We start from the raw sequence: 19,641 nt of genomic DNA, 5'->3' as shown, positions 1-19,641 counted from the left end.
GACCACAGACTGTAAGTGGTTTTAAGTGGGAGCAGGCCCCGTTGACGGTGGTTCTCAGCCCCGGAGAGCGCCCCCTGCTGACAGGTGTCTCCGCAGGTGTTTGGTGAAGTCCAGCTGAGCTCTGGGTAAGGCCTGATTCACGAGAGACTTCGGGAGCCAGCCCTAAAAGGAAACACACATTTTTTTTCAATTTGCAACTTTTGCTGTAGATTACTGATATGAGGGGAAATGTATGTGTATGTGCATGTTACATTTTCATATAAACATTTCGCATTTTATGGGTAAAAATGACCAAAATTCTGGAGTCTAAATAATGGATTGATCCAGGTTTAAATTGAAATATTAGTTCCAAATATTTTTTTTTCAGGGGAGATCTTATTTGTTTCTAGAAAATAAAAAAGTGAAAACAAAATATTTTGCCTTTTTTGCGGTTCAAAGCGCAATAAATCAGGCAAGGAATTAGATTAAATAATATTATTCTGAAACAACCTTCAGAATATTGTTAAACCCAAGACTGGAAAGTTTGGAGACTATATCAGCTGCTATGGTGCGTTCATGTGGTCCTCGGGAACCCGGGTCAAAACGAGCTTCCCCCGACTCCCGCACCTGATCTAATGTGAGCTTTTTAGTTAAACACCGCTCCTTTTTTTTAGTTTAGTGTGAGTTTTATTTGATGACATCAAAATCCCCACTTTCCCACATAAAAACCACATGAGCACAAACCAACTGGGGACAATGACGTCACATCTCGAAAAAACGAGCTCCCCAGTCCACATGAATGCACCATTAAAGTGGAGCTATACGAGTGATTGCTGTTGTTTACTTCCGCAATTTTCGCCGGATGTTTTGGTGAATGGTCGGCAACAGCTGATGGATCCAGGCCTCTAACTCGGTTTTATAAAATGATAGATCTGTTACAGCGCAAGAGCAGCAATGCCCTGTTTATGGACATTGTTTTTGCTGATCATAGGATTTTAATATGTTTATCAAATATGAAAATGTAAAATGCCTACCACGGCCAACGGATGTGACGGCATCGCGATCGCTCGTATTGTTGCAACAGTGTTAAGAAAACCTCATTTTGGCACTAAAAAACTTTAGTGCCAAAATCTGTGTATGCGCCTATAGATACAGACGCCATCTTTGTTATTGACTCTGTGCATAACGTCCAATCAAAACAACGCCGCCCAAGAAGTGACTTCCTGTTTCGATCCAGCACACCAAAAAAAAATCACCATCTAATCCATGAGACGAGCTGTGTGCTTTTATTTTGCCGTTCCGGATCGAAACAGGAAGTCACTTCTTGGGCGGCGTTGTTTTGATTTGAAGTCATGCACAGAATCAATTGCCCATATTTTGCATTTTACATTACAGATGCTGAATTATGAATATATTTTTCTACTGATTAAAGATACAGAGACATGGAGAGGAGCAAGTGGTTCAACAGCCCATAGATATTTCAAAACAGACAATGCTAACCAGGAAGCTAACATTAGCTTCATGCTACTTTAGCTACGAGTGCCGTTTTCGCTTCTACTGAACAATTTGCATGGAAAAAACATCCACATTGACCAGATTTTGGCTTGATTTTGTTGGTGTGTGATAAATATGTTTATCGTCCGCCAGAAAACAGCTATAAAGAGGGAAAATCTTCCCCCCTCGGCTAGGCCACGCCCCCTTGTATGACACTCTGCCGCCCGTATTGTAGGAAATGACCATATTTGGATTACAGCTTCATCTCTTGGTCGTCATAAAATCCGCACATGGTCAACACTTGTTCTTGTTTAACAGTATTGTTCATATCTGAGCACGTCTTGTTTGTTTTTGTTGCCTTTTAGAAATAAATTGGCACAAAGCTTTGATGAGCAATGCTGTAAGCCTTTTCTTAGAACATGTTCATTCCTTTTGTAGCTTGTAAAACCAAAGTGCACAGAGTGAAGCGCACAGTCAACACTCACACAAGCACAGGCGGCTGCAGACCTCCAAGTCATGAATAAATACAATTATTATTCAGAGCTCTTCTTTGATGCTTTTGTCGATTTATCTTAAAAGCGGGATTTTCGTTCTGCAGCGCAGGGAGTCACGTCTTGTCTCTTTGTTTACTATCAATTTCATCAGTAATTCGGCTGGAAATTAATTGTACATTTCGGTACGCTCAGACTGAACGCAGCCAAAACAAAGCGAATATTCTGCGCTGAGGAAATCTGTTTGAAATGCAAAGAAACAAGTCAGTCATCTGCACGCGGACACGGAGCGCAGTCTTGTTTGGGTTTTCTTTTAATTCGATCAGACGTTTGCTGCTTTGAGGGGAATGTTAAAGGCCCGATTTTGTTTGTTTGTTTTGCTTTGTCCTATTGTAAAATCAGACATTTGCAAAAAGAAACAAAGAAAGAAAAAGACCTTTATGCGAGCTATAAAGCCTTCTTATCGATCAGGAACAGCTAGTTGTTATTTATATTACTATTGTTCCCTGAAAGCTCAGTGGCTTTTACTGTTATTGCTTGGTTTCAGGTCACATCACAGCATTCTAAAGGCCTATACTATCATACAGAGGAAAAATTATTTTGTTTTTAGGACATTTTTGGTCTTGTACAGAGAGATCATGGTGACTGATATTAATGATATATATTTTTTAATTCATATATTTCTTTTTAGCTACGACTTGTGTAATGCTGTTAATAGGAAAAACTGGCTCCTCCCCCATGCTGGCTCCGATGACATCATCATATTATAGAACCTGCAACCCAGCAATTGCAGCAGAAATGTAGGGTACATTGAAACAGCTGCGAGAAGTAAATACTGTCTGTCAGTGCATTTTTCTCCAGATGTCGAGCCAGGTGATGGACAATTGGAGGATTAGCCTGTTGTGCATGTTTTTTAGTGGAAGGGGAAGCCAGAGCACCCGATGGGAGGCTCGTCGCCCTCGTGCTCCACAGGTAGAAAGTCTCGGGGCCTTGTGTTCTCTCCGCAAGTCAATGGACCAACTGGACCTTCTTTGACAGTTTGCACACATTTCTTTGAAGAATATACCGTCTGAATATCGATATCGAGATATTGAAAAATTAAAAAAAAATCAAGATATTCATTTTTGGCAATATCTCAAGACTTTGGTCCATTTTGATGCAGCATATTCTACGCAACAACTTTTATATCAGGGCTTACCTTCACGTCCATGTTCAAAAGCCACGTTATTCTGCTTCTGTGTGGAGTCTCCTCCGACGGTTCAATGACTAAACAGGTGGGTCCGTCCTCCCCTCTGCACAGATGACAACAAAAGAAAATAAGCTCTAGACTTTGTAATCCTTTAGAACACTTAAAGGGATATTTCAGGACATTTTTTGACATTTTTGTAATTCATGCAGTTCTTATATTTGAAGAGCTACGTGGCGTTAGGCTAGTGCAAGGCTAGCGCATTTCTATGGTATCAGCTAGCCTGCATTAAAATCAGTCTGACCCGCTCCACAGAGCACCTGAGGCAAATCACTTATAACGCCAGACTAACCATATAAATGACTGTGTCGATAGAATAATTTTTAACCATTTTGCATTTAAAACAACTTTTATTAATTTATTATTAATTTGAGCAGCATCAGCTTCGTGGTTGTATAAGCTACACAGCGGCGGAGTGATCTGCTAGAAAATAGTCCCTCATAATGCGATTATTCATGTGATGCAAGGTCAGTTTTATTCCAAAAATGATTCTATTGACACAGACATTTATATGGTTAGTCTGGCGTTATAAGTGATTTGCCTCAGGTGCTCTGTGGAGCGGGTCAGACTGTTTTTAATGCAGGCTAGCTGATACCATAGAAATGCGCTAGCCTTGCACAAGCCTAGCACCACGTAACTCATTCAACCCTGCTTTGTCTGCAAAGGCGAGCAAAGCTTTTTAAACATGGCCAAAAAGCAATATCAGTGAAACAAATTGCAGTGGACGGCCTTTTCTATGTGATTTGAAGCTCGATTTGCCCCCAAAGTGACCATTTGTGAAAGAAAACATCCCATGCTTTTATAAATCAAGTAAATCCAAAATTGCAGATGTCCCCAAGTACCAGGAGCCCATCTATTACCTCGCATACTGCAATCCTTCACATAATCAGTGTTTTAAGGCAGAGGGCCTTGTAGTTTTGTTTCCTTCATTGTAGTTATAAAAACATGCCTATTAAATTCATGGCCCTGATGGAAATACTTGACTTGTTTTTGAATTGCTTGCTTTTCACTTCATACCACTGCTCTGTACATCAAGATGAATCAGGACACACATTTTCATCAGTGTTAAGGTTCTTCACAGCAGCCTTGAGACTATTTAACTTTTGAAATCTAGGTGGATTCTGGAGATATCTTTTTTGTAGTTCATGCAGTTCTTATATTTGAAGAGTTACGTGGCGCTAGGCTAGTGCATTTCTACGGTAACAGCTACACTGCATTAAAAACAGTCTGACCCGCTCCACAGAGCACCTGAGGCAAATCACTTATAACACCAGACTAACCATATACATGTCTGTCGATAGAATCATTTTTGGAATAAAACTGACCTTGCATCACATGAATGATCGCATTTTGAGGGACTATTTTCTAGCAGATCACAGATCAGCTCATACAACCACGAAGCGGAGGCTGCTCAAATATAAGTTATTTTAAATGCAAAATGGTTAAAATTATTCTATCGACACAGACATTTATCGTTAGTCTGGTGTTATAAGTGATTTGCCTCAGGTGCACTGTGGAGCAGGTCAGTTTTAATGCAGGCTAGCTGATACCATAGAAATGCGCTAGCCTTGCATTAGCCTAGCACTACGAAACTCTGCTTGAATTACAAAAAAATATCTCCGGAAATCAGCAACACTCTGGATAACTAGGAAATGAGGCCCCATGTCAAAAATCCTGAAATATCCCTTTAAAGGTGCATTATGCAACTTTTTATGTGGAAAAATAAAGTTGAAATTGGTGCCAGGGGCGGATCTAGAAAAAGAATTACGGGGTGGCACGCAGGGTCAGGGATCATTTCTGGGGTGAGGCAATTTTTCTGTTTATTTAAAATTATATGCAAATAGTAGCATTGCACATAATACAAGTAGGGTGTTTCTTACTCCGGTAACATTTAAAATTATGGAAAAAAAAATAGAAAACAAAAATCATCATCTTGGGAGCCACAGGAGTTGGCACTTGGCGCTTTATTTAGCTCTAAAGTTTTATATACATTGACAACATGACAAAAATGGGGCTAAAAACCTACAAAAAGTGAAAAAAATAATTCAAAACATAAATTAGGAAGAATAGGTGAGTTTATTTCTTACACTGCTATTATCTGGGGTTTTAGTTTGAGCACAAGATTCTGTGATATCTGCACTCACCCAGACATGCAAAAGACTTGATATCCCAGGTGTGAAAAATTCATCAGATTTTGGACTCGTAGCCTTCTTTAAATCATTTCTAATCTCTGAAAAAGGCAGCAAGGCCAAAACGTTATCTTGTAATAAATCTCTTTGGCATCTGTGATATGCATGATATATTGGAGAGCTTTTGCCTTGAGAAGTTTTGACAGCACATATAAATTTAGCTCTTGTCAAATGATTCTTTTCAGTTTTGGTATAGTTTGAACTATGTAATCAAGGTCCATGAGTCAATCCGTGACTGGAGGTTTTGTCGTTTTAGTCCCATCTTTTCATTTTTATTTAGTCTTTAACGAGGAATGGCTGCCGAGCGCCGCCACCCACCTGACGAAGCCGCTCTGTGGGGGGAAAGCCTCCAGTTCGACGGGTGCTCCTCCGATGTACACTTTGGCCTGGCGTTTACAGCTGTGCCGCACGCTCAGGAAGTCCCGCTGGCCAATCAGGTTGCCCGGCGCCGTCTCCGCGGAAACCTCGTGGGTAATTATGGTCTCCGGGCCCACTCGCTCCAGCACCTGGCAAAGACGGGGGGAAAAAAACAGTAAATTCAAAGGCCGTTTTTTCACCCTCATCTCAGTTAAGGGACATCACGACATAGCCTTGCAGTTCGGCTTTACCCAAATCCACAAGCTTCTTGACCGGAGAGCTTAGAGCCTATAGATACAGACGGCATCTCGTCATAGAAGGGGGCGTGGCTTCGCCGAGGGGGAAAATATAATCTTATGGGAAGCACCATTTTTCACTCTTTTTTAGCCATTTCCTGGGGGAATATGAACTTATTTATCACATACAAACAAAGTCAAGTGTAAATTGGGTCCATATGGATATCGTCTCACAGCAGATTATTCTGTAGAAGTGAAAAAACGGCAGTCGTAGCAAGCACTAGCTAGTGTCAGCATTAGCACGGTGCTAACATGTAGCATCATGTTAGCATTCTCAGTTTTTTTTTATGTATTTATGCGCTGTTAAACCACTTTGCTCCTCTCCATGTTGAAGTAGTTTTTGAATAATTAGAGAAAGTTTAGATTTTTCTCTAAATTGTTTTTCCCCTTAACTGTTTTCAAAAATGACCATATATGGGCGATTCCAGAGATGCCGTCTGTACGTATAGGCTTTTGAAAGCTAAGACCTACAATTAAACTAATCGAAACTTTTTTTGTTGTCGCCAAGTTTTTGTTGCTTCATTATTCTGTTCTTTGCGCTTTTCAGGCACGTTTTTGTCATTCTTTTGTTGCTTGTTTGTTGTTTTTTTGGTGCATTTGGTGCATCCTCGTTTTTGTCGCTATTTTGACTTTTTTTTTTTCAAGAAGCCTTTAGATTTGGGTAATGCCAAACTGGAGAAGATGTGCTCGGTTCAGGTGAGGGTTAAGAGGTTAAACTAGATCGCACAGTCTCCAAAGTTTTCAGATTTGCAAGAGATTTTCACCAGCTAAGGATTAGTTGATATCTTGTCTTATATAGAGGTTATGCGTGTGGTGTGATGTCATAGCTCATACTTATATATATTATATTTGTGTTTATAATGAAACCGTGCCTGTACTCCATTTTTTATCTACACCTTGGGATATTTACTGGCAGCTTAAGTATTGGTGAGTATCGCTGTTTGACTCACTCTGATCCTCTGAATGCTCGGGTTCCACTGGTGCATCTCCTCCACTTTACGGAACAGCACGTCGTAAAGCTCGTCCACCGAGGCGTCCAACATGGCCTCCAGCCTGAACACCTTCCTGTTCCCCCTCAGCACTTTGCTGCAGATCACGTCGCCGTTATTCTGGAAATAACCAGATCAATTTTTATGTTATGATTGCGTCTCCAGGGGGTTATGTTAGATCTTCAGGCATGTTCTGAAATTCATTTGTTAGTTTAGCTGTTAATTTCTCTGATGATAATGCTCTGAAGCTTAAACTTGGCTTTAAAACAGCACAAAAGGCAGGCAGTTATAAGTATTTGTGGTGTGTCTCACATATTTACTTCTTAAATACTGCATTTTCTAAATACTTTACTGTTAAAGAATAGCCCTGGGCATAGTTTGTCTATTTTGATTTCATATTCAAAGCAGTACTAAGTAACTCATGCCTCTAGAGGCCATAAGCGCCACTGCAGGTGTCGTAGCATGTTACGGTTTTATACTCATTGATTGTCCGTGAGAGTAAATACTACGCTGACAGAAAAGACAAAGGGAGAGAGGGATATTGTACATCAAGCTACACAATGGAGATAATGTTTTTTCACTCAAACTTGGTTGTAAATACTGTTTAAATGGTGCTAGCTCGCTGTTAGCTTCTTCTTAGTGATTCCATTAGTGTGTATTGGTGAATCCGACCCGGTGGCAGTGAAGTTGCAATTGTGGTTTTCTGTCCAGAGACACCAGGGGGAGATGAAAGACCCTCCAATCATCCCATAAACACTTGTATTACCCCCAGAGGGACTACGGAAAGGATTTATTAAGGTAAACACGTTACTTAGTGCTGCTTTAATTGACCATGAACAAAATATTTATAATTATTATTATTATATTTTAGTGTAATAAAGCCTATCAGCTGATACTTTTAGGAGTTTTTGGACATGTATATTTATTAGGGATGGCACAAAGTATCGTTTTGCAATATATTGCAATACTTGTGATATGTGTCTCGTATCGGAAACTATGTATTGCAATACTTTTGATGCTCAACTCAGTTATAGAAAAAATATACACGTGTTTTTGACTTAAAGTTAAGCTTTGTTTTAGTTTTGTTAAATCTAGATTTGGTGCTGATTGGTTTAAACAAAAAAGAGCCTGACTTTAAAATTTGTTTCTGCCAATGGCCTTTTTCAGAATGTTCAATTCAATATCAGACTGATTTATATCTAATTCATATATTAATTCATTCATATATTCAACTTGTGTGTTCTTATTAAATTCATTCGGGGTAAAATATTGCAGTTTGTTACAATGAAAAATCATAAATGTAATACAAACTGTATCACAATATGGATCGTACCAGGCCCAGAGTATTGTGATATATATTGGATCGGAATAAAAGTGTATTTATGTAGTTATTAACATGTAATTATCAACTGTTTGTTTACTAATTCTTAAGAATGTACTTTATTTACAGCGTTAACCTGATGGATCTAATTCTTCTCCTGACTCCCACAATGCTGAATATGTATTCTTTTTTTTATGTACTCGACGGTTTCTGTACCTCTTTGACCTCCATCTTCCACCCGTCTCTGTCCTGCAGCATCCCCAGAGCCTTGTCCATGGCGTCCCGTCCCTGCTTCTGATAGAACCCGTGATCCTCTCTGGACGCCTGCGCTTCGGAGATTTCTGAACCCGGAGAAAGTGAAGTGGTTAAATGCAGAGCAGAACAATAATGGAATCATGTTTTTCAGACATAATGGCAACCGCCTCTGCTTTTGCCCCATGCATTAATACCACTGCGCCAAGAGATGTAGGATATAATTATATAGCACATTTAAAAACAGCATGACCTATAGAGTGCAATTACAGTAATGAGTAAAACATACTGAAATAATGATCACAATTGGTTTGATCTGCTCAGGTTGTTTTAAAGGCCAGCACAAAAAGATAGATACAGACGGCATCTCTGGAATCGGCCATATATGGTCATGTTTGAAAACAGTTAAGGGGGAAAACAATTTTGAGAAAAATCTAAACTTTCACTAATTATTTAAAACTATTTAACAAATGCTGAATTATGCATATGGTCTTCTACTTAATAAAGATAAAAAGACATGGAGAGGAGCACATAAATACATTAAAAAAACTGAGAATTCTAACATGATGCTGCATGTTAGCGTCGTGCGTCGACCCGATTTAGACTTGACTTTTTTTGTATGTGATAATGTGAAAGTTTATTTATTTAAAAAGAGTGAAAAACTGTGTTTCCCAAAAGATTCTATTTTCCCCCTTGGCGAGGCCACGCCCCCTTCTATGACGAGATGCCGCCTGTATCTATGGGTTTTCAACAAAGACTTAAAACATTAAGAGGTCATTTTAGCACTTGGGGGAAGGCTGTCCCAGAGTATCAGAGCAGTGACGGCAAAAGCCCAGTCCCCTCCAGTTTTCCTTAAAGGGACTATACGGAGTTTAAAAATGTAAAAAATATGTATTTTCCTTCCCCTACATGTTCAAGCCATGTCCTAATGTGTAGAATGAGCCCAGACCAATTTACTACAACTGCCTCTAAAATCCTGCACTGTCACTCAGAAAGGGTCTGAAGTACCATCATGCACGAGCTTAATATAGAAGGTGCAGTTACACGTATGACCTGAGGTGGCAGTAGTGAGTATAAAATGAGCAACTCGCATCTAGCCTCTTTAAACAAAAACGTGACAAAAAACATGACAAAAGAAGCAGCAAGATATGGTGAAAACACAACAAAAAAGTGACAACAAAGCAACAACAAAAATCAACGAGAACATGGGAAAACTGACACAAAAATTCCACAAAAACGAAACAATGATGAATAAAAAAGCAGCGAAAATGCAACCCAAAAAAAATTGAAAAATGTGTCATAAATGTGGCGACAAAGCAACATGGGAAAATGGGAGAGCCGTGTCCATAATGTTATGCAGTGTTAATTTTGACAACATATTTTAATTTAGTTTTAGTCTTAGTCTTTTGACGAAAATGTAATTCGATTTTAGTCTAGTTTTAGTCAAAAAAATATCTTCAATTTTAGTCTATTTTTAGTCGACTAAAATTGCAAGTAAATTTAGTCGACTTTGCATTGATAATATTCATTATAATCATATTTAATCTTGTTCCTCTGCTTCATGGAGCTGCTCCACATGAACAAAGCTCAGAGCTGATCCTTTGGCAGAGGATTTACATGATCTGAGGCTCTTTCAGACGGTCAATAGAAGCTTGGATGATTTTAGTCTCTCCCTTTCATTTTTATTTAGTCTCATTTTAGTCGACCTAAATATCTGGACATTTTAGTCATAGTTTTAGTCTCATGAGATACTTTTAATTTAGTTTTAGTCCAATTTTAGTCGTCCAAAATAACACTTTTACTAAAATTAAGACTAAATATTTTCGTCGACGAAATTAACAGTGTTATTGTACCTTTGTTGTATCACCGTCCATTTTCCAAAAGCTTTTTCACTGTTTTCCCAATTGTTCTGCACAGTTGAATTCTTGCATTGAAAACTAACAGCAAAAACAGCTCCTTGAAACGCCTGCTCTCCTGTATCTCCCACCCTTCACGTCTAGACCTTTGTATCAACAGCAGATAATCACTTTTGCAACAAGACACCGCTCATCATAACACAGACACAATCACGATAAAGTTTAACAAGAACGATGATACCGCACTGCCTGTGGATATCTCTCCGAAGCAAACAAGGAAGTGCCAGCGTTTCCTCATTTCATCTCACACTGTACAGCCAACGCTTACGTCTATTCGCTCTCGGCGATGCAATTTACCTCACAGATTGGCTTTTCTCACTGCGCCCTTTGATTTGTACACCCAAAATAAAGAAATGATATGCTGATTTCAATTTCTATATTGTTTTTTGTCCAATTGCGGAGAGAGACATGAAAACCCATCGGGCAATATAACCTTTTAATGTTTGCATATCTCAATCCATATGTGGTTCTAATGTGATTTATGTTAGAGTGATGTCTTCAGAAGAGAAAATCACGAGCTAGGAAAGTTCATACCAATTTAGATTCCTATAGCAGTGTTAATTTCAAAAACCACAATGTAGAAGGGACCAACACCCCATTCAGTGTCCCACACAATACAGAGACAAGGGGTGGGGACTTAAAGGGATATTTCAGGATTTTTGACATAAGGGCTCATTTCCTAGTTATCCAGAGTGTTGCTGGTACCTGGAGATATTTTTTTTTGTAATTCATGCAGTTTTTATGTTTGAAGAGTTTCGTGGTGCTAGGCTAATGCAAGGCTAGCGCATTTCTATGGTATCAGCTAGCCTGCATTAAAAACAGTCTGACCCGCTCCACAGTGCACCTGAGACAAATCACTTATAACACCAGACTAACCACATAAATGTCCTTGCATCACATGAATGATCGCATTTTGAGGGACTATTTTCTAGCAGATCACTCCACCGCTGCGTAGCTTATACAACCACGAAGCAGATGCTGCTCAAATATAAGTTCCTTAAATGCAAAATGGTTAGAATTACTCCATCGACACAGACATTTATATGGTTAGTCTGGCGTTATAAGTGATTTGCCTCAGGTGCACTGTGGAGCGGGTCACACTGATTTTAATGCAGGCTAGCTGATACCATAGAAATGCGCTAGCCTTGCAGTAGCCGAGCACCGCAAAAGTCTTCAAATATAAGAACTGCATGAGTCACAAAAAAAAATATCTCCAGGTATCAGCAACACTCTGGATAACTAGGAAATGAGGCCCTATGTCAAAAATCCTGAAATATCCCTTTAATGAGGGTCGGACTGTTAGCATTGGAGCTGCGCGAGCTAACCAATAAAACACAGTCTTATCTTATAAACCCACACAATGTTGGTATTATATTGCTGCATTACAAGACTTCCCGAAGGCACTGTGTGTTGTTCCAGCTGCATTTCTAGCCTGAGCGACACGTGATTGGACAATTATATCCGTGCGCAGGATGATAACAGCACATCTGCCTCACCTGTTTTCTCATCAAATACATACTCGGTGAAGAATACTGTATGTCACACAAGAACACAGATCATTAGAAATAACAGCGTGTGAAAAGGTCAAACAGCACTTCTGCTTCTCCGAGTTTGAGACGTTTACTTGCAGAGCTTGAAGTGTGTTCGCCACAGCGCTCGTGAGCACAACCTCGGCGTGAATAACCTTTGACCCTGACGCACAAAGTTTCAACTCGCTGAAACTTGATAGAACAAGAGTGAAAAAATGTGCTTACTTAACGGAAGTTCATGCTTTTTGTCAAAGACGATGTTCAAATGTCTGAGTTTTTCCTTAGTTTGTGATTTTAGCTGCAAACCGGATCAAATACTGTATCTACATTGTGTCACTTAAAGGTACTTTGTACGACTTTTAGTACATATTTCATAATGTTCTATCTGTATTCCCAGATAAGAGGGAACATCTCTTGTTTATTTGCCTTGGTCTACTCCCTACTACTACTACTACTACTACTACTACTACTACTACTACTAGAACTATTACTACTGCTACTACTACTACTACTACTAGAACTACTACTACTACTACTACTACTACTACTACTAGAACTACTACTACTACTACTACTAGAACTACTACTACTACTAAAACTGGAACTATTACTACTGCTACTACTACTACTAAAACTGGAACTATTACTACTGCTACTACTACTACTACTACTAGAACTACTACTACTACTACTACTACTACTAGAACTACTACTACTACTACTACTACTACTACTACTACTAGAACTACTACTACTACTACTACTACTACTAGAACTACTACTACTACTACTACTACTACTACTACTACTACTACTAGAACTACTACTACTACTAAAACTGGAACTATTACTACTGCTACTGCTACTACTATTACTACTAGAACTTCTACTACTACTACTACTACTAGAACTACTACTACTACTAAAACTGGAACTATTACTACTGCTACTGCTACTGCTACTACTACTAGAACTTCTACTACTACTACTACTACTAGAACTACTACTACTACTAAAACTGGAACTATTACTACTGCTACTACTACTACTACTACTACTACTAGAACTACTACTACTACTAAAACTGGAACTATTACTACTGCTACTGCTACTACTACTACTACTACTACTACTAGAACTACTACTACTACTACTACTACTACTACCACAATTACAACTACTACTACTACTACTGTACTTTTAATATATAAATCAATGCCAATGAGAAGAAAATGCAATAATTAGTCTATATGAGTTCTTGGACGATCACAGAACGGCCGCCAAAGCTGGACATAAGTTACACCAGGTAACCATGGTAACGTCCTGTCGACTTTAATTATACATCTGTGGCTGAACACTCATGAAGGCTTCAATCTTGGACATTACGGAGACGGAATAACCGGGGACACGTACCTTTGTTCCAGAGCGGCGTGTGAGGGTGGAGGTGCTGCTGGATCGCCCCCCGGGCTCGGTTCAGGTGTGAGATCTCCTGGCCTATCACTGCCACGGCCGCGCGCTGCAGTCCTGGCAACAGAGCACACACCTATTATCCTCTACCCTATAGCTTCTTCACACACACAACAATAGAACAGGAGGTGTGCAAAGACTCAACAGAGAGAGGGAAGCAGATAATGGATACAATGATCCTGACTGGAACGGGTTCTGGGCCAGTGACCGGATCTTGGGTAACCGTTTGTCGGCCCTTTGGATTTCAGTTGAATGCAACAGACGAAATGTATGCAAACAGCTTCTAAATTAAAAATAATATTTAAAAAATCACATCCAGGAACATTACCGATTGAGAAAATGTGATGTGAGCTGTTAAACTCACATCACAGCTCTGGTTGTGTAAGTTTCGATTCCTCATATAAATCTATAGAAAAACATTCAATCAGTGCAATATTTAAACATGTTATTGTGAAGATTAGGTGTATGTTTTATTTCCAGGTGAAAGTTTATATGTTCAGAGAGCAATTTGGCCCAAAACCTGAAAACTGAACAAAAAAATAGTTTTGCCTGTATCTCCCCTTAAAGCCACACTGCGTAGAATTTAACCCCAAAAAATAAAACTGAAATACAAGCTTTGATTTTATGACAGATATCTTCAGCATTAATGTTCATTAATATGTATTGTCCCTCCTTTTCAAATAAATAGATAAAATAAAAATAAAAAATACCTCAAACAAACATGTGATTTTGCTGTGAGAGGCTCAGCTCTCCTGAGAGATGACATAACTTTACCGGGAGTGGGTACGTCTCCAGCTCGTTTCCATGGAGATGTCGACTGAAGTCAGCAGAATTTGAGATTTAATCCATTCTTTGATTTCTCGCTGCAGAAATAGCATTTTCTGTGTTGAGCTGGTCATTAGGAGCATGTTTTGTACTGATGGCAACAGTATAGTCCAAAATGCTACGCAGTGTACCTTTAACAAATGCTGAATTATGAATATAGTTTTCTACTAAATAAAGCTACAAAGACATGGAGAGGAGTGAAGTGGTTCAACAGCCCATAAATACAAATAAAAAGCATCATGTTAGCATCGGGCTATTGCTAGCGGCTAGCTAGCGCAAGCTACAACTGCCGTTTTTTCACTTCTTCTGAACAATCTGCTGTGAGAAAATATCCATATGGGCCCGATTTACACTTGACTTTATTTTTGTGTGGTAAATAAGTTCATATTCCACCAGAAAATTGCTTAAAGGAGTGGAAAATTGTGTTTCTCTAAGGATTCTATTTCCCCCCTCGGCAAAGCCACGCCCCCTTCTATGACGAGATGCCGTCTGTACAGAAGAGGAGATGTCCAAAGACTCAACAGAGAGAGGAAAGCAGATTTACAGCACACATCTACCATGTGTCTGGTAAGAAAGCAGGAGAGTTGCATCACCCAGGACACTTATCAGTTTCTGCATGGGTTCAATTCAATTCATTGCGATCAAAGTTGTAGCTTTAATGGATACAGTGATCCTAACTATAAATGTATTGTGATATGGCAAAGCAATCTAATCTGACCAGATCTAGGGTAACCGATTGTCGGCCCTTTGGATTTCAATGGAATGCAACAGACTTCTATACCAGAGCTGAATTATTGTGGAAGGGTGTGACGAAATGTGTGGAAACAGCTTCTAAATGAATTTAAAAAAAAGTCACACTCAGGAACAATACCGATGTTGTGATGTGAACTGTTAAACTCACTCAGCTCTGCTTGTGTAAGTCTTTCCATGGTCTTGCACAAAGTACATCTTTCACATGTTATATACGAACCATATGAAAAAACTGAGGCTCTGAGAACGTCAGGTAGTGGTCTCCTGGTGGGCCCAGAGTCAGGACTAAACACCGTGAGGCTGTGGTCAAGTTGCATGATTTAACTTTTGACAACGTGCAGGTCGCTCTGGCTGGTCTCCCTAACTTTGGTCCTGTCTAGTCGAGGTGGTCAGTAACAAAGTAAATGTACTTAATTGCTGGACTGAATTTGTACTTATACTTGAATGCTGAAAACAGGCATTTTAATTTAAAGGTACACTGTGGAACATTTTGTACTATACTGTTGCCATCAGAACAAAACCTCTCCTAATGACCAGCTCCACACAGAAAATGCTATTACTGCAGTGATAAATCAAAGAATGGATTTGGATGAGAAACTAACCTGCTTAAATCTCAAATTCTACTGACTTTAGTCGACATCTCCATGGAAACGAGCTGGAGACGTACCCACTCCCGGTAAAGTTATGTCAACTCTTAGGAGAGCTGAGTCGCTCACAGCAAAATCACATGTTTGTTTTCAATGCTGAAAATATCTGTCACAAAATAAAAGCTTGTATTTCAAATACATTTTTTGGGTAAAATGTAAAGCACTTTGAGGGCTTAAAGCAGAAAGGCGCTACATAAATGTGTGACCATTTACCAATTCAATTACTTTGTGTTACTTTGATTCCAAGTTGTTCTCCATAATTAAACTCTTCTTGCCTAAAGAATCCCAGGCCTTTTTGTATCTTGTTTGCAGAAGTCTCTCCACCAGATGATCAGGTTTCAAGCATAAGACTGGACTGGACAGCTGTGTTCAGAGGGCATTATATATACAGTAAGACGTGAGTGATAGCATTTAGCTAAGTGTTACTATAGAAACTGTAGCTTCACGATCTCGCAGCCCTATAGCTAAGAGCATATCCTCTTACCTGACATGTTCCTGAGGTGAGGGTAGGAGATTCCACAGCAGAGCTTCACCACAGTTGGCAGCATGTTGTGTGGGGCAGTGATAGCAACGAGCTCAATCCTTTCTCCTGGTTTTATAGGCGCAATGAAGGACACGTAGAGAAGATAACGGGCCACGCAGAGAGATAAAGAGCCTTTCTGAATTCCCTCCCAAGGCCACACGCCGCGCTAAATAAGACAGAGCGCCAGACCAGAGGAAATGGTCCAATTGGGCCAAAAAGAGAAACTGTATCCACGACAAAGTCAAGGCTGAATTGCAAAAGCTTACAATAGTTTGCCAAACTTTAGTAAGGAGTAAAACACTGAATGAATGGGACCAGCAACCATTGGGTGTCTCCATCAACATAAAACATGCACAATAAGATCGTACTTTATGCATCGTCTTCTTGATTCAGGATCTGGAGAAAGTTACCAGTAAGGCTGGGACAACATACTTTTGTAACAATACAGTACATGTACACACAGGGGCCCTACAGTGCGCATCCCATGGCTATTTGAAAGGGCCGAATCCATTTACGGTCAAAACAGTTCCAATGTGCATTAGTGCAGGGCAGAAAGGGAACATAATGACCTCAATTCAGGCCCTTCCCCACTGTGAGTCTGAACCACAACTGACATTTTTCCTTTAGTAGCTTCCTTCTTAAAAAATGAGTCAGGTCCGGTCAATTAACCTCTTAACCCCCGCCTTAAGCGAGCACATTTTCTCCAGTTCGACTTCATCCAAGTCTAAAAGCTTGAAAAAATGTGCCTGAAAAATTTGACAAAGAATCGTTGCTCACGTGTTGAATCTTTGACCACCACTGCAGTCACCGTCGACTCGTTTTAAGAGATTATTGTCGGAATTATGTAATCATATGTATATTGACATGGCAGGGGAACGAAATCATGGCCTAAAAGCCGTGTGGTAATGCTCTGGAGGTGATGAGAACAAGACTAAAATGAGTTTGACCCTGGGTGTGAGACTAAGCAGGAAGTGACCCTTAGTCTCGGCCGGAAAGGGTGAAGAAAGATAACTTAGTTTGTCTGTGGATTGAGGAATTTTAACAAACAAAAGAAAAAAAGGTCTGCGCGCACGAACTGCTGCAAAAGCTGAGCTAAAATTGATTTGTCTAAACATAAATGTAGCCAGTTTGATTAAAAAAATAAATAAATAAATAACTTTTCGATAACTTTAAAACACAATCTGTTTAGTGGGTTTACCATTTGCTGCTCTCACAATAAGAACGTTTTCTCCACAATTACTTCAACTTTTCTTATGCATGAGTTCTTTTGGCCGGTTTAGGCTTTATTGGACAGGGCAGCTCGATGTGAGGGGGTCAAGAGACATTCAGCAAACTGTCAGAGCAATGACCTTCTGTTGGTAGCTTGATAAGAAATAACTGATGTGGAAGATATTCATCATAAAGCGTGGCCTCGATATTGCACTCCTTTAAAACACGTCGAACTGTCAATGCATCACGGAGATTTCTTCTTTTTTTTTTCACAAGCAAATATACTGTCAGACCAGAATAAAAATGTATTTAAAGAGACTAGATGGAAGTTGTCTTTTTTTTTTACTCGCCGCTGCCACCTCAGGTCTTACGTGTAACTGCAGTCTCTATGTTAAACATTGGCTTAAAGGGATATTTCAGGATTTTTGACATAGGGCCTCATTTCCTAGGTTCCCAGGTTAGGCTAGTGCTAGGCCAGTGCTAGGCTAGTGCTAGGCTAGTGCTAGGCTAGTGCATCTCTATGGTAACTAGTAGCCTGCATTAAAAACCTCTTCAAAATCATGGGCTCGTCCTCCAAACGTGATTTGTGAATTCCACGTGTAGTCATGGCGGCCGCAGGTAAACAAACTACTGTAGATCCGGTAACCGAGCAGATCCCTCCGCCGCTGCGTAGCTACAACCAGGAAGCTGATGCTGCTCAAATATAAGTTCTTTTATATACAAAATGGTTATATTTGACGTCGAAAGGAGCCAGCTGAGGTGGCTCGGGCACCTGTTCCGGATGCCTCCTGGTCGCCTCCCGCGGGAGGTATTCCAGGCATATCCTAGTGGGACAAGGCCTCGTGGAAGACCCAGGACACGGTGGTGGGACTATGTCTCCGAGCTGGCCTGGTGTCGCCTCGGGGTCCCCCCAGAACAGCTGGAGGAGGTGTGTGTGGATCGGGAAGTTTGGGCATCTCTGCTGAGACTGCTGCCCCCGCGACCCGGCCCCGGATAAAGCGGAAGAAAATGGATGGATGGATGGAATTCATTTCCATCCATTTCTTCATTCCGCTTTATCCGAGGCTGGGTCGCAGGTGCAGCAGTCCAGCATTAAGCAATAAGTTTTTGTTTACGTGACTCGCATTTCAAAGGTGAGAGTGAAGCCTCGCCGTGGGTAGGGTTTCGTTTTAACCTTTTAAAGCAAGTCACGTAAACAAAACATCATGCTACAATAGAGGAAAAGAGAAGGTAGGCAGTCAGGGTCATGCAGAGGACACCTACTGATTAAATTATGCAGCAAAAATCAACAACAATTGTAAATGATATTTCTGTTCTCATTTCACAGTTCATTATTCCATCTGCAGCTTCGTTTTGACCTCCCCTGAGCTTGTACACTTGATTTAACTGTTCACACCCCTATAATCAGCCTAATCAGTATTTTCCAAATCTCTTGTGATGCATTATGGCCTGACGCTTAAAGATAAACAGGTTATCGACAGAGGCTTCTCCATATAATCAAATGCAGATATAGTTTTGCAGCAAGAAAGTCCTGTTGCTTTTATAACACTGTGGGATCTTTGGAGTTTTCAGGTTCTCAATGTCATTTCTACATACTGAGATTTGTTCTTACCTTAGCTTAGACGAGTTCTTTTGTACCTGCCTGGTCTTCACGCGTGCCCTCAGTCAGGCTACCGCACGGACGGCGTTAGCATTTAGCCTTTCTCCTCTCCTCTATAGCTCCAAACGAGGTAAAGATAGAAGCTACCAAACTCTTCCACGTTTTCTCTATTTAAATATTGTTATGTGAAGTGTTGCAAGATCCAAGTATAGTTACACAAAATTAAACAATGTGGATTTTCTAAGCGGATAAAATGGGGAACTATACTGTAAGGCGTAATAATACCAGGAATGCTTCGGCGTCCGCACAGTTAAGTGGAGATATTACTGCAAATGGTGGACATTCATCATCCCATCTGAGACTTAAGCCCACCAATCAGGTGGTGCTTTATGTTTAATATCTCCAAAATACTGCACGTACATACGTAAAGATTATTTAATGAAATATTGCCAAATAAAAAAATACTGACATTTTAAATTCTCAGATCCGGAAAGATAATTATATGCATATGTCAGGATCTGTGACAGATCAGATCCTCCCGAATTTTCCAGGATACTTTCC

At 40.0% G+C, this 19,641-nt stretch overlaps 1 protein-coding gene across 1 annotated transcript; it reads right to left on the bottom strand.

Moving 5' to 3' along the window:
- Positions 1–54: 54 nt before the first annotated feature.
- On the bottom strand, positions 55–16,296 carry star2 (steroidogenic acute regulatory protein 2; the record flags this gene model as incomplete). Its single annotated transcript, XM_079576890.1, has 7 exons — positions 55–162; positions 3,163–3,256; positions 5,718–5,905; positions 7,003–7,161; positions 8,579–8,703; positions 13,473–13,583; positions 16,233–16,296. The coding sequence occupies 7 exons, from the start codon at positions 16,294–16,296 to the stop codon at positions 55–57; spliced, it is 849 nt and encodes a 282-aa protein (XP_079433016.1).
- Between the last annotated feature and the right edge of the window lie 3,345 nt (positions 16,297–19,641).

The sequence above is a fragment of the Gobius niger genome, assembly GCF_951799975.1.
Source record: "Gobius niger genome assembly, chromosome: 19".
Classification (NCBI taxonomy): Eukaryota; Metazoa; Chordata; class Actinopteri; order Gobiiformes; family Gobiidae; genus Gobius; species Gobius niger.
The sequence above is the reverse complement of the archived record's forward strand: the minus strand, read 5'-3'. Positions and strand labels throughout refer to the sequence as shown.